This window comes from Podarcis gaigeae (genome assembly GCF_964106915.1).
Source record: "Podarcis gaigeae genome assembly, chromosome: 17".
Lineage (NCBI taxonomy): Eukaryota > Metazoa > Chordata > Lepidosauria > Squamata > Lacertidae > Podarcis > Podarcis gaigeae.
In genome coordinates this window covers 41,490,108-41,502,444 of record NC_139694.1, presented here as the reverse complement: position 1 = coordinate 41,502,444, position 12,337 = coordinate 41,490,108, and the positions used below count along the sequence as shown (strand labels likewise).

The 12,337-nt window shown below is 46.8% G+C and overlaps 1 protein-coding gene across 6 annotated transcripts in view; it reads right to left on the bottom strand.

Annotated features, from left to right (window-relative positions):
- RBM10 (RNA binding motif protein 10) overlaps window positions 1–12,337 on the bottom strand; it is a 69,204-nt gene that overhangs the window by 3,469 nt on the left and 53,398 nt on the right. For 3 of the 6 annotated variants that reach the window (XM_083718624.1, XM_083718623.1, XM_083718626.1), the window contains 11 exons: window positions 10,164–10,324; window positions 9,528–9,625; window positions 9,359–9,446; window positions 8,497–8,710; window positions 8,228–8,391; window positions 7,939–8,083; window positions 7,631–7,722; window positions 7,262–7,438; window positions 6,581–6,730; window positions 5,926–5,991; window positions 5,381–5,566 (listed from right to left, as the gene is read on the bottom strand). In XM_083718624.1, coding sequence (XP_083574750.1) covers window positions 5,381–5,566; window positions 5,926–5,991; window positions 6,581–6,730; window positions 7,262–7,438; window positions 7,631–7,722; window positions 7,939–8,083; window positions 8,228–8,391; window positions 8,497–8,710; window positions 9,359–9,446; window positions 9,528–9,625; window positions 10,164–10,324 — 1,541 coding nt within the window. Of the gene's footprint in view, window positions 1–5,380; window positions 5,567–5,925; window positions 5,992–6,580; window positions 6,731–7,261; window positions 7,439–7,630; window positions 7,723–7,938; window positions 8,084–8,227; window positions 8,395–8,496; window positions 8,711–9,358; window positions 9,447–9,527; window positions 9,626–10,163; window positions 10,325–12,337 lie in introns of all 6 variants that reach the window. The other 3 variants (XM_083718621.1, XM_083718622.1, XM_083718625.1) reach the window with 1 other exon arrangement.

Here is a 12,337-nt window from a genome sequence, read left to right as displayed (position 1 = left end):
TCCAAGATGACTGCCAGTGGTTCTGAGATCACATCTGTCAGTTCTTTTAATACTCTTGGATGAAGTTCATCTGGCCCTGGAGACTTGAATACATCTAAACTAGCCAAGTATTCTTGTACTATCTCCTTAGTTATTCTGGGCTGTTTCCTCTGCTGAATCATTTGCTCCAAATTCTTCAGGTCGGGCATTGTTTTCTTTATCGGAGAAGACTGAGGCAAAGAAGGCATTGAGGAGTTCAGCCCTTTCTGTGTCCCCTGTTTGCATTTCACCATCTTCTCCTCTGAGTCACCCCACTGTTTCTTTGTTCTGTGCTTTAGCTTTTCTGACTTTGTGTCTACACGTGCTGGCTATTTGTTTGAATTCCTCTTTGGTGGTTTCCCCCCTTTTCCATTTTTTGTACACATCCTTTTTTAATCTTAACTCAGTTAAAAGTTCTTTAGATAGCCACCCTGGCTTCTTTAGGCACCTTCCATGTTTCCGTTTCATTGGTATTGCCTGAAGTTGTGCTTTTACTATCTCCCTCTTAACAAACTCCCAGCCATCATGAACTCCCTTTCCTTTTAGTATTACTGTCCATGGGATCTCTCTCACCCAGCACTTCCCTAAGTTTTATGAAGTCGGCTTTCTTAAAGTCAAGAAATTGAGTCCTAGTATGCTTGGCTGCTCCTTTCCGCTGTATAGTAAACTTCAGAAGAGCATGATCACTCGCGCCTAATGGTCCTTCCACTTCTACCCCACTAACCAGGTCATCAACATTGGTTAGGACCAGATCTAAAATGGCTGTTCCTCTTGTTGCTTCTCCCACTTTCTGGACAATGAAGTTGTCTGCAAGGCCGGTGAGGAATCTGTTTGACCTTATGCTCTTGGCTGAGTTTGACATCCAACAAATATCCGGGTAATTGAAGTCCCCCATTACTACTATCTCCCTTCTTTTTGCATGCTTGGCCATCTGTTCCAGGAAGGCATCATCTATGTCAGGGGTCTGCAACCTTTAAGACAAAAAGAGCCACTTGGACCCATTTCCGAAGAAGAAAAAAAACTGGGAGCCGCAAAACCATTGCGACATTTAAAACAAATATATCTCCAGAGCCGCGATCTGACAGCGGGTGGGAAGGTGACGTCGGGACAGTGCGTGACTAACGCACGCACCGCCCCCATGCGACATCACAGCCAGTACAGCGCCCGTCACAGTGGGGAGTGTCAGGGTGCACAATGCGCCTCCTCCCCTCGCTAGTATCCGCCCCGGAGCCGCGGCAAAGGTGTAAAAGAGCCACATGCGGCTCCGGAGCCGCGGGTTGCAGACCCCTGATCTATGTCCTCCGTTTGGCTTGGGGATCTATAGTAAACTCCCACAATGAGGTCCATGTTATTCTTCTCTCCCTTAATTTTGACCCAAATGCTCTCACTTTGGCTTTGAGGTTCTAAATCTTGGATCTTTTCACAGGTATACACATCCCTGACATATAACGCCACTCCTCCTCCTTTCTTGTCTGGTCTGTTTCTCTGATATAGACTGTATCCCTCCATTATTACATTCCAATCGTGGGACTTATCCCATCAGGTTTCAGTGATGCCTATTATGTCATATTTAGTTTGCATATTTAGTTTAATTTGTAACGCCTCCAAATCTCTGATCTGCCAAGCAGTCCCAGGAGGATGCTAGAGTTGATGGTATCAAAAGCAACCAAGACACTTCAGCTACTGGAGTGCTGGCTCCTAGGGGCCGAGCCCTTTTGGAGCCACTTATATTTTTGGGGTAGGGACTGCCCCCCATACCCCAAAAGGATTTGGGCCAAAGAATGGAGCCAAGTGCAGCCTGCCTCCAGCAGCCGGCTCCTTCTCCTACTCCTACAGGAGAGGAGAAGGAGGGTTGCGCAGCCTCTGCCGGTGGCGGCGGCGGAGCCATTGAGCCGTGCGGCCGCTGTGTTTGGCTCCACCTCCGGCTCCTCCTGACACGTTCTCAATATTGGTCCCCCACCCCAATCACCTTGCAAGCTGGTGCCTCTGTCAGCTACATAACTTTTTTATATTTTTTATTGAAAAATAAAAATTACAAGTGCACGAGTAAGACACAAAAAAGAAGAAACAAGAAATAGTATCCATGTAGAAAACAAAACAGAAAAAATATATTATATACATTACATAAAAGGGGGGAAATTGTTATTGTAGTTAACTAAGACCTTTACGGTGGATCTAAACACAGGAAAAAAGTGCTATAAATAAGGCAGAAATTAGACCATTTTGACAAAAGAAAAAAAAATCCAATGAGAAATCCAGTTTTTAAACAATTCTGGCTCTGGCACCATCTGGTGTTGCATATTTAAAGTGCATTCAATGCATAGTTTCTCTACTAATGTAGCTGAATCCCTAATAAAAATGAATTCCAAATAACATTGAATTTGTCCATGGCAAGTTTACATTTGTACACAACTTGTTCATGTGTTGCGAGTTTGTCCATTTCTTCAATCCAATCATTAAAGGGAGCTGCATTTTCATTTTTCCAGTTCATCAACACCAGACTTTTGGGGGGCGTGGAGAGTCCATTCATATTGTCCCTTTGTTAGATTCCATGTATTGGGTATATAATTGAAAAGGATTTATGATTGCTCTGTATAGCATGTTGACAGGTGAAACTTGAAAAATTAGAATATCGTGGAAAAGTTCATTTATTTCAGTAATTCAACTTAAAAGGTGAAACTAATATATGAGATAAACTCATGACATGCAAAGCGAGATATGTCAAGCCTTTATTTGTTATAATTGTGATGATTATGGCATACAGCTGATGAAATCCCCAAATTAACAATCTTAGAAAATTAGAATATTAAATGAAATCAGCAAAACAAGGATTGCAAATAGAGCAATATTGGACCTCTGAGAAGTAGAAGCATGCATATGTACTCAGTACTTGGTTTGGGCCCCTTTTGCATCAATTACTGCCTCAATGCGGCGTGGCATGGATGCTATCAGTCTGTGGCACTGAGGTGTTATGGAAGACACCAATAGTTTCAATAGCAGCCTTCAGCTCTTCTGCATTGCTCGGTCTCATGTCTCTCATCTTTCTCTTGGCAATGCCCCAGAGATTCTCTATGGGGTTCAGGTCAGGCGAGTTTGCTGGCCAATCAACCACAGTAATTCCATGGGTTTTGGTACTTTTGGCAATGTGGGCAGATGCCAAGTCCTGCTGGAAAATGAAGTCAGCATCCCCATAAAGCTCGTCTGCGGAAGGAAGCATGAAGTGCTCCAAAATCTCTTGGTAGACGGCTGCGTTGACCCTGGACTTCATGAAGCACAGTGGACCAACACTCTGGAAACTTCACACTGGACTTCAAGCATCTGGCATTGTGTGCCTCCCCATTCTTCCTCCAGACTCTGGGTCCTTGGTTTCCAAATGAGATGCAAAAGTTGCTCTCATCAGAAAAGAGGACTTGGGACCGCTGGGCAACAGTCCAGTTCTTTTTTTCTTTAGCCCAGGTAAGACGCTTCTGACGTTGTTTCCTGTTCAGGAGCGGCTTGACAAGAGGAATATGACATTTGAAGCCCATCTCCAGGATCCATCTGTGTGTGGTGGCTCTTGATGCACTAACTACAGCCTCAGTCCACTCCTTGCGAAAGTCCCCAACACGTTTGAATGGTCTTTTCCTGACAATCTTCTCCAGGCTGCGGTCATCCCTGCTGCTTGTGCACCTTTTTCTTCCACACTTTTCCCTTCTGCACTTTCCATTAATGTGCTTCGATAACAGCACTTTGGGAACATCCAACTTCTTTTGCAATTACCTTTTGAGGCTTTCCCTCCTTATGGAGGGTCTCAATGATGGCTTTCTGCACAACTGTCAGGTCAGCAGCCTTCCCCATGATTGTGCTTCCTACTGAACCAGACAGAGACCATTTAAAGGCTCAGGAACCCATTGCAGGTGTTATGGATTGAATAACTACTGCACCTTTTCACAATATTCAAATTTTCTGTGATTGTTAATTTGGGGTTTTCATCAACTGTACGCCATGATCATCACAATTATAACAAATAAAGGCTTGACATATCTCACTTTGCATGTCATGAGTCTACCTCATATATTAGTTTCACCTTTTAAATTGAATTACTGAAATAAATGGACTTTTCCACGATATTCTAATTTTTCAAGTTTCACCTGTATCACCTTCTGCCAAAATATGTTCAATATAGGACATTGTACAAATGTATGTTTAGGGCAGCATTATCTCTGTTCCATCTCCAGCCGCTAATGCCTTAGATAGTCCTTTCATAAACAAGCAAACTGGAGTCCAGTAAGTTATAAAGCTTATTTTTTGTTGTATAAGTCAGATGATACCCAGCTCTACCTCTCTTTTAAATCAGAACCAGTGAAGGCGGTGAAGGTCCTGTGTGAGTGTCTGGAAGCAGTTGGAGGATGGATGGCAGCTAACAGATTGAGGTTGAATCCTGACAAGACAGAAGTACTGTTTTTGGGGGACAGGAGGCGGGCAGGTGTGGAGGATTCCCTGGTCCTGAATGGGGTAACTGTGCCCCTGAAGGACCAGGTGCGCAGCCTGGGAGTCATTTTGGACTCACAGCTGTCCATGGAGGCACAGGTCAAATCTGTATCCAGGGCAGCTGTTTACCAGCTCCATCTGGTACGTAGGCTGAGACCCTATCTGCCTGCAGACTGTCTCGCCAGAGTGGTACATGCTCTGGTTATCTCCCGCTTGGACTACTGCAATGCGCTCTACGTGGGGCTACCTTTGAAGGTGACCCGGAAACTACAACTAATCCAGAATGCGGCAGCTAGACTGGTGACTGGGGGCGGCCGCCGAGACCATATAACACCGGTCTTGAAAGACCTACATTGGCTCCCAGTACGTTTCCGAGCACAATTCAAAGTGTTGGTGCTGACCTTTAAAGCCCTAAACGGCCTCGGTCCAGTATATCTGAAGGAGCGTCTCCTCCCCCATCGTTCTGCCCGGACACTGAGGTCCAGCTCCGAGGCCCTTCTGGCGGTTCCCTCACTGCGAGAGGCCAAGTTACAGGGAACCAGGCAGAGGGCCTTCTCGGTAGTCACGCCCGCCCTGTGGAACGCCCTCCCATCAGATGTCAAAGCGATAAACATCTACCTGACATTCAGAAGACATCTGAAGGCAGCCCTGTTCAGGGAAGTTTTTAATATGTGACATTTCAGTGTATCTTTTATCTTTGTTGGAAGCCGCCCAGAGTGGATGGGGAGACCCAGCCAGATGGGCGGGATACAAATAATAAATTATTATTATTATTATTATTATTATTATTATTAATCTAAGATCCAGAGACACCCTTGTTATAGAACTTAACAGAGTTCCCCATAGTTTGGTTGAAATCAGATCTCCAATTCTTTTTCTGTCAGCTATATACCTTGTGTAATCCTGAGAGCTGCTGGTGACGAATAAGTGCCTCCTTGCTGGGAAACTGCCTCCGACAAAGCAAGCAAGCCAGCTTGTGCCAATCTGTCAGTTTCTCTTCCCGGTCAGCAGCCTTCTCCTGCTCCTCCTCACTGTCACTCTCCCCGCTGTAAGCAGCCACTAATCCTCGTGGGGGACTCTGCCAAGTTAAGCAAGGTCACAAGACGGAATATATCTCGGCTGGAATCAGATTCAGAAGGACCCCACAGGCAACTTACCCCTGTCTCCTTTCCCTCACCCCTGAATCAGCCTACTCTACCCAGACCACCATGGGCTCACAGCGGAGAGTCGGTGCACCGTACAGCTCGACTGCCTAGGAGGAAGCCCCCACTCCAGAGGGCTTTATGTGGAAGACTTCCCCATGTTCATATTGTGCACCTCACCTATTCCCTCACCATTAAAAGGAGACAAGAGCAGAGAGTCCCTGCACCAGCACCCATTATTCTATAAGACCCAGAAGACCTGAACTGGGGATTAAGTGGAAAGGGAAAGGCTTACCAGTCTATCATCACCAGCCAGCTTGGACAGGTCCATGCCACCGTGCTGCCTCTCAGCCAAAGCCCCCTGAGGATACCCAGAAAAGGAAAAGGAAAAAAAGAAGCGTTAACTCTAACAGAAGTTCTCACATTCTTTCCCTAAATGAACAGCATGCTTTCTTTCTGCTCACTCATCCAGCCAGCCCCTGGATGACCCACAGCCCTGGGAAGAGATCAAACACAGGTGGTTCTCCTTACAGGGCCACTTGGCCTTAATTTAGGCCAACACTCTAATTAGCATAGGCAAGACAGAAGCTTGCTTTCTTGAAAGAGACCCATCTTGCCCTTTGAAAATCACGGCTTCACGGATGTGCTCACTGCTGAAACAATACTCTTGACAAGAACTTCTCACATTAGCAGGAGAGAAAGACTAGTACTTGACACTGTTTGGTCTCACAGACAAGAGATCTGAGCAGAGCAAGAGAAGGTGGGAGATGTAGGACTCTAGGCCACAACTGCACTGCAGACACACTGAAACAGATGATGCCACAAGGCTGAACAACCTGCCCTCACACCCTCAGGTCATTCAGTTTTGTTTAGGGTTCAGGAATTACCTGCAGTAGGTAATTTAGTACTAATCTGCTCCTGGTAATGGATGAGGAGACCCAAGATGTTACCTTTTTCTCGAGGATAGCATAGCCAGCATCAGCTGTGGCCGACTCCCGCCTCTCATCCTCTCGTATAGAGGAAACTGGCTGGAAGCTGTTCTTGAAGTTCTCCTTCTGCTTGTTGAGGCTACGGGCCCAGCGCTCCATATCTTTTGCAATCTGCAGAAGATAACACAAAAGTGGGGAATAATCCAGGAGAGGGGGTGGGGTGGGGGAGGAACAAAGGAGTTCTTAGTCCAGGCTGAAAATAGGTGTTTCTCAAAAACAACGACTGGAACTGTGCAACAGGGCTGAAAAACAGCTATTTTTTCACTTAAAATGGCCCTGGAGGTTCCAAAATTAGCTATTCTCTTTCTCTTCCAGTCCCTACAAGAAGGAATGCTCCTCAGCAACCACTTCCAGTTTTTCTCCAGCAATACAACCCCATGCCATCCAACTGTTTTTCAACATCTTCACCAGAATACCCGAATAAGGCCTTCCCTATGCAGGCATTCCCCCTTTGGCCACTCCAGAGAAAGGAGGCTAAGCTTACTGAGAGGCTGAGGCAGCACTGTAACTACATGACCCAAGACCTAGAGCCCTGGAAGCAGACCAAAGGGCTTTTCAAGTTATGGGCAGGTAGGGGGCAGGCAAAAGTTTAAGATGAGCAGCAGGTACAGAAAGGGGATGTGGGGAAATCATGGTTCTCACCTGCTGAGCTGTTTTTGTTTTATGTTTCTCCTTCTTCTCTTTACCCTCCTTGCCACTGCCACCCCCTGGTCCACTGCCATCCTTATGGCTGTCAGAGCCTTGGTCTGAGGCTGGGACGTAAGTACGTCTCTCACCTTCCCAATACAGGTACTGCTGCGTCTGGGCATTGTAGTAGTACTGGAAAGAGACAATCACACATGAGTCTGTGCTGCATCTTGTGCCAAGACAGTGTACCATATCAAGTTGGGAGCACAGTCATCTTACAGTGGAGAAGTAGGTATTTCAGCATCTACCTTTCAGCTATCACTTCTCAGCTCTTGGCCATGCCCAGAAAGGAGCAAAGTGGGCCCAAAGAGAGCTTCAACTCACCTGGGAATTAGGGTCATAGTAAAGGCCAGTCAGGGGGTCATAATAGTAGCCAGAACTTTCATCATATTGATAGGTGGATACATCTGGGACAGCTGGAATTGGGCACAGAAAAACAGGAAATGAACTAAATAACAGCACATCAAACCAGAAGAGCACCTGATCTTGGCCCTGTTCCCTTCCTCCTGAACTAGGAATAAAAGGCTCCCAGACCCCAGCTAGTCACATCAATCCCCAGTCACTCCCAGACCCCTCACACTGGCCACATCCTCCCTTCCCACCCTCTGTTCCCTACAGAATCCAGCACTCACGGTACTGAGTGTAAGGCTCTTGCCCTACAGGGCTGGTAACAGGCAAACTGGAAGTGCTGGTGGAGATGCCTGCGTTGGGGGGCTGAGCAGTACTAGGCATGTCAGGCTTCAGTACAGCTGGTGAGACGATAGTATATGACTGAGACTGTGAGAGAGAACACAAAAAGGCAGGTTGGGAGGTACAGAGCATTGCATCTCTCTCTCTCTCTCTCTCTCTCTCTCTCTCTCTCTCTCTCACACACACACACACACACACACACACACACACACAGTTCTGTTCCAACTGTACCGGAGCAGCAGCAGCAGCATTTCCCTGGGCAGAACTTGACCCTTCAGTGCTGCCAGTTGGCTGGTATGTGACTGGCACAGCTGAGGTCTGGCTGGTACGGGGGAAAGTGGGTAGGACAGGCACAGGGTCTATGCCTGGCACACCAGGCTCCAGTGATGCCTCCACTACTTTGTGAGAGAAGAGGAGACAAGAAGGCAGAGAGAGCACAGTCAGTCAGGAGGCAGAAAAAGACTTCAGGTAAGGTGGAGAGAGGAGACCAGGCCTCTTACCTGCCACTGAACTTTCACTGTGGATCTTGTCAGCCTTCCCCACAGCTGATGTCCCAGATGTGCCGCTCTGCAGCTGGGACCCTTTCAAATATGCTTGTGTGTACATTGTGGCTTCCAAACCCTGAGACCCATAGGCTTCATCCTGCTGGTAATAGCCATAATCAACCGTCTGCTCATCTTGAGCTGCCCAGGTTGCCTCACCACCCTGTGATGCCTATTGGAAAAATCAAACAGGAAACTGGTCAAAGAATTTGTTATAAAAGGAGATGCAAGGGTATGTACTTTGGCCTATCAGGAAAAGGTTTCACTAAAATGTCCATGCAAAGATTCTTTCCCCACCTAGAACAATTCCTTTTAGAGGGCTTTTCTATGCTTAATGTATTTAATTACACATTTTTAGCATATTCCAAAAAATATTTCTGCATATATTAGATACAACATTCTCCTCTAACTATACTTTCTGGCGGCAGCAGAACTGCTAGGAGAGAAAAAATGTGTTCAGAGTGAAGTAGAGATGTAGTCATTTTAACTCCCATTGTGGTGCTGGTTTAGGCGGAAAGATATAAACCCTCTCTATCCAGTGGAGCACCACAATGGGGATGCAAATCAGCCCCACGTCAGATGACTGATCGGAATGGCAGAGTCAGCATGTCTGTATCCTCCGTGTGCACGCGCACATATGTGTGTGAAGCATGCAGCTCCCAGCAGGTTGGCCTATGACTAACATTTCCCCACTCCTATACTAAGTCAATATGGGCCAATAGTTAATGAGGATAAGCCAAAGACATCCCTGCTACCGAGAGCAGTTCTCGGGAGCCATTATCACTCTCCTTGTCCCATTGTTCCTTGTTCACTACGTTACCTGCGAGATGGCCCACTGAGCAGCTGCAATGGCAGTGCTGGCTACAGAAGCAGCACTGATGCGGTTTCCATCTGATGAACTCATGTCCCTGCAGAGAGACACAGGAGTCATTAGGGATGTCTGCAGCAGAATCTGCAGCAGGCCCAGTTCTGGACACTCCTATACTCACCGCTTGGAACCTTTGGCAAATTCCACATTAATCGTCTTGCCATCAATGTTCAGTGGTGGATGCAGGGCCTGAAGGATCTGCAGCAGCTGAGCTGCCTCCTGGGAGAGAGCATAGGGAGAGAAATGAAACTACCAAAGCTCTTCAGCTGGACCATCAAGAAGGCTGATCGCCGAAGAATTGATGCTTTTGAATTATGGTGCTGGAGGAGACTCTTGAGAGTCCCACGGACTGCAAGAAGATCAAACCTATCCATTCTGAAGGAAATCAGCCCTGAGTGCTCATTGGAAGGACAGATCGTGAAGCTGAGGCTCCAAGACTTTGGCTACCTCATGAGAAGAGAAGACTCCCTGGAAAAGACCCTGATGTTGTGAAAGATGGAGGGCACAAGGAGAAGGGGACGACAGAGGACGAGATGGTTGGACAGTGTTCTCGAAGCTACAAACATGAGTCTGACCAAACTGCGGGAGGCAGTGGAAGACAGGAGTGCCTGGCGTGCTCTGGTCCATGGGGTCACAAAGAGTCGGACACAACTAAATGACTAAACAACAACAAATCCCTTTCCTCTACAGCCCCCCATTCCCACTGCCTTTTTCTAAGACAGGACTGGAACTACAACATGCTGTTTGTGGCACTCACCACAATGGTAGAGAGCTGAATGAACGCAAAACCACGGTTGAGTTGTGTCTGCTTATCTTTGATAACACGGACGTTTGAGGAGGAGAGAACAGCATATGGTGCCAAGGCACTTAAAATGGAGTCCATTGTGCTATGAGGATTCAGGTTTCGCAAGATGATTGCTGTGAAGAGTAACACATGGTATGGTAATCAGAATCCTGGCCTCTTTCAACCACCTCAGAGCTCTCCTTCAACAGGATTTAAGAAATTTCACAGCTGAGAATGGATTATGGATTAACAAAGCTTGTACAAGTTCCCTAGAATTTTGCCTTCAATTTTTTGGAAGGAAAGATCAAGCTTCTGGCCCTCATTGTTGCAGAAAAAATGAAACAAAAATGTATCAGCACTTTCTGCTCCTGAGAGAATAGATGTACATTAAGAAAAAGTGCACAGAACACTGAGCACACTTTCAGACGGAGGTTGGATTCTTTAAACTGTGATTTCTGCATTGCAGGGCATTGGACTAAAGACCCTTGAGATCCCTTCCAATTATCATCATCAACATCATTATCATCATTATTATTCTCCTGCCATATGGGCAGCACATATAAAAACATTAAAAACTTCCTTGAGCAGGTCTGCCTTCAGATGTCTTCTAAAAGTTGTGTAGTTATCTCCTTGACATCTGACGGGAGGGCATTCCACAGGGTGGGCGCCACTGCTGAGAAGGTCCCCTGTAACTTTGCTTCTTGCAGTGAGGGAACCACCAGAAGATCCTCAGAGGAGAACCTCAGTGTCCCAGCTGAGGGATGGGGGTGGAGACGCTCCTTGAGGTCTACAGGGGCAACACTGTTCAGGGCTTTAAAGGTCAGCACCAACACTTTGAATTGTGCTTGGAAATATACTGGGGGCCAGTGGAGATCCTTTAGGACTGGTGCTATATGGTCCCAGCAGCTGCTCCCAGTCACCAGTCTAGCTGCCGCATTCTGAATTAGTTGTAGTTTCCAAGTCATTTTCAAAGGTAGCCCTACGTAGAGCACACTGCAGTAAGCGAGAGATAACCAGAGCATGTACCACTTTGGCGAGACAAGGCAGAGGCAGGGAGGGTCTCAGCCGGCGTACCAGGTGGAGCTGGTAGACAGCTGCTCTGGACACAGAATTGACCTGCACCTCCATGGACAGCTGTGAGTCCAAAATGACTCCCAGGCTGTGCACCTGGTCCTTCAGGGGCAAGGTTACCTCATTCAGGAGCAGGGAGTCCCACCCACCCACCTGCTCCCCGTCCCCAAGAACAGTATTTCTGCCTTGTCAGGATTCAACTTCAACTCATGAGCTGCCATCCATCCTCCAACTGCCTCCAGACACTTCCAACTCTACAGTTCTAGGATTCTATAGGCATGTTTGTGAAGGCTAAGGCATATATGCTGCAGTCACTGACTGGCTGCTCCACCACTGTCACCATCTCTCTTCTCTGCTTCCTGTTTGGGTACGAAGTGCCCTACCACCAGTAACCTGATGCAGAAGGAATTTCAGCTATTTCCATTTCATACACTAAGGAAGCAATGAAAGAAAACACTTTGCTGTATGACATCTTATTTTCCTGCACACTCACCTTCCCAATGCTATTGAGGCCTAGTGTTGCTGCAGAAAAGAATGCCCTCTCAGATCTAACTAACTGTCGGGTGCATCATTCCTGGGGAGGACACAGCAGCAATGAAGCAGCCAGGCAATAGCTGCAACCTATATCACTGCCAGATTCACCGTTATGCTCTAGCCACTCATATAGTGTTAGAGACAGAGCTCAAAGCAGATTTCACAGTGCTGTGAGCCTCTTTTTAATGCATGCCTGTCTTCTTCCATAGAGGTAAGAAGGAGTCATCATTCAGCACAGCTCTCAGTCTACATTTTCCTCATTTATAGCGTTACAGCCGTTCTCTCTGCAGTTTTGAAATCTATGACAAAAATAATTAATTACAGATCCTGCCACAACTGACTCTTAACACATAATCTACTCGCTGGATAGCTCAGTTGGTTACAGCCTGGTGCTGATATTGCCATGGTTGCAGGTTTGATCCCCATATGGGACAATTGCATATTCCTGCATTGCACGTGGTTGGACTAGATGATCCTCAGGGTACCTTCCAATTCTATGATTCTACAGTGGTACCGCAGGTTAAGAACTTAACTCGTTCTGG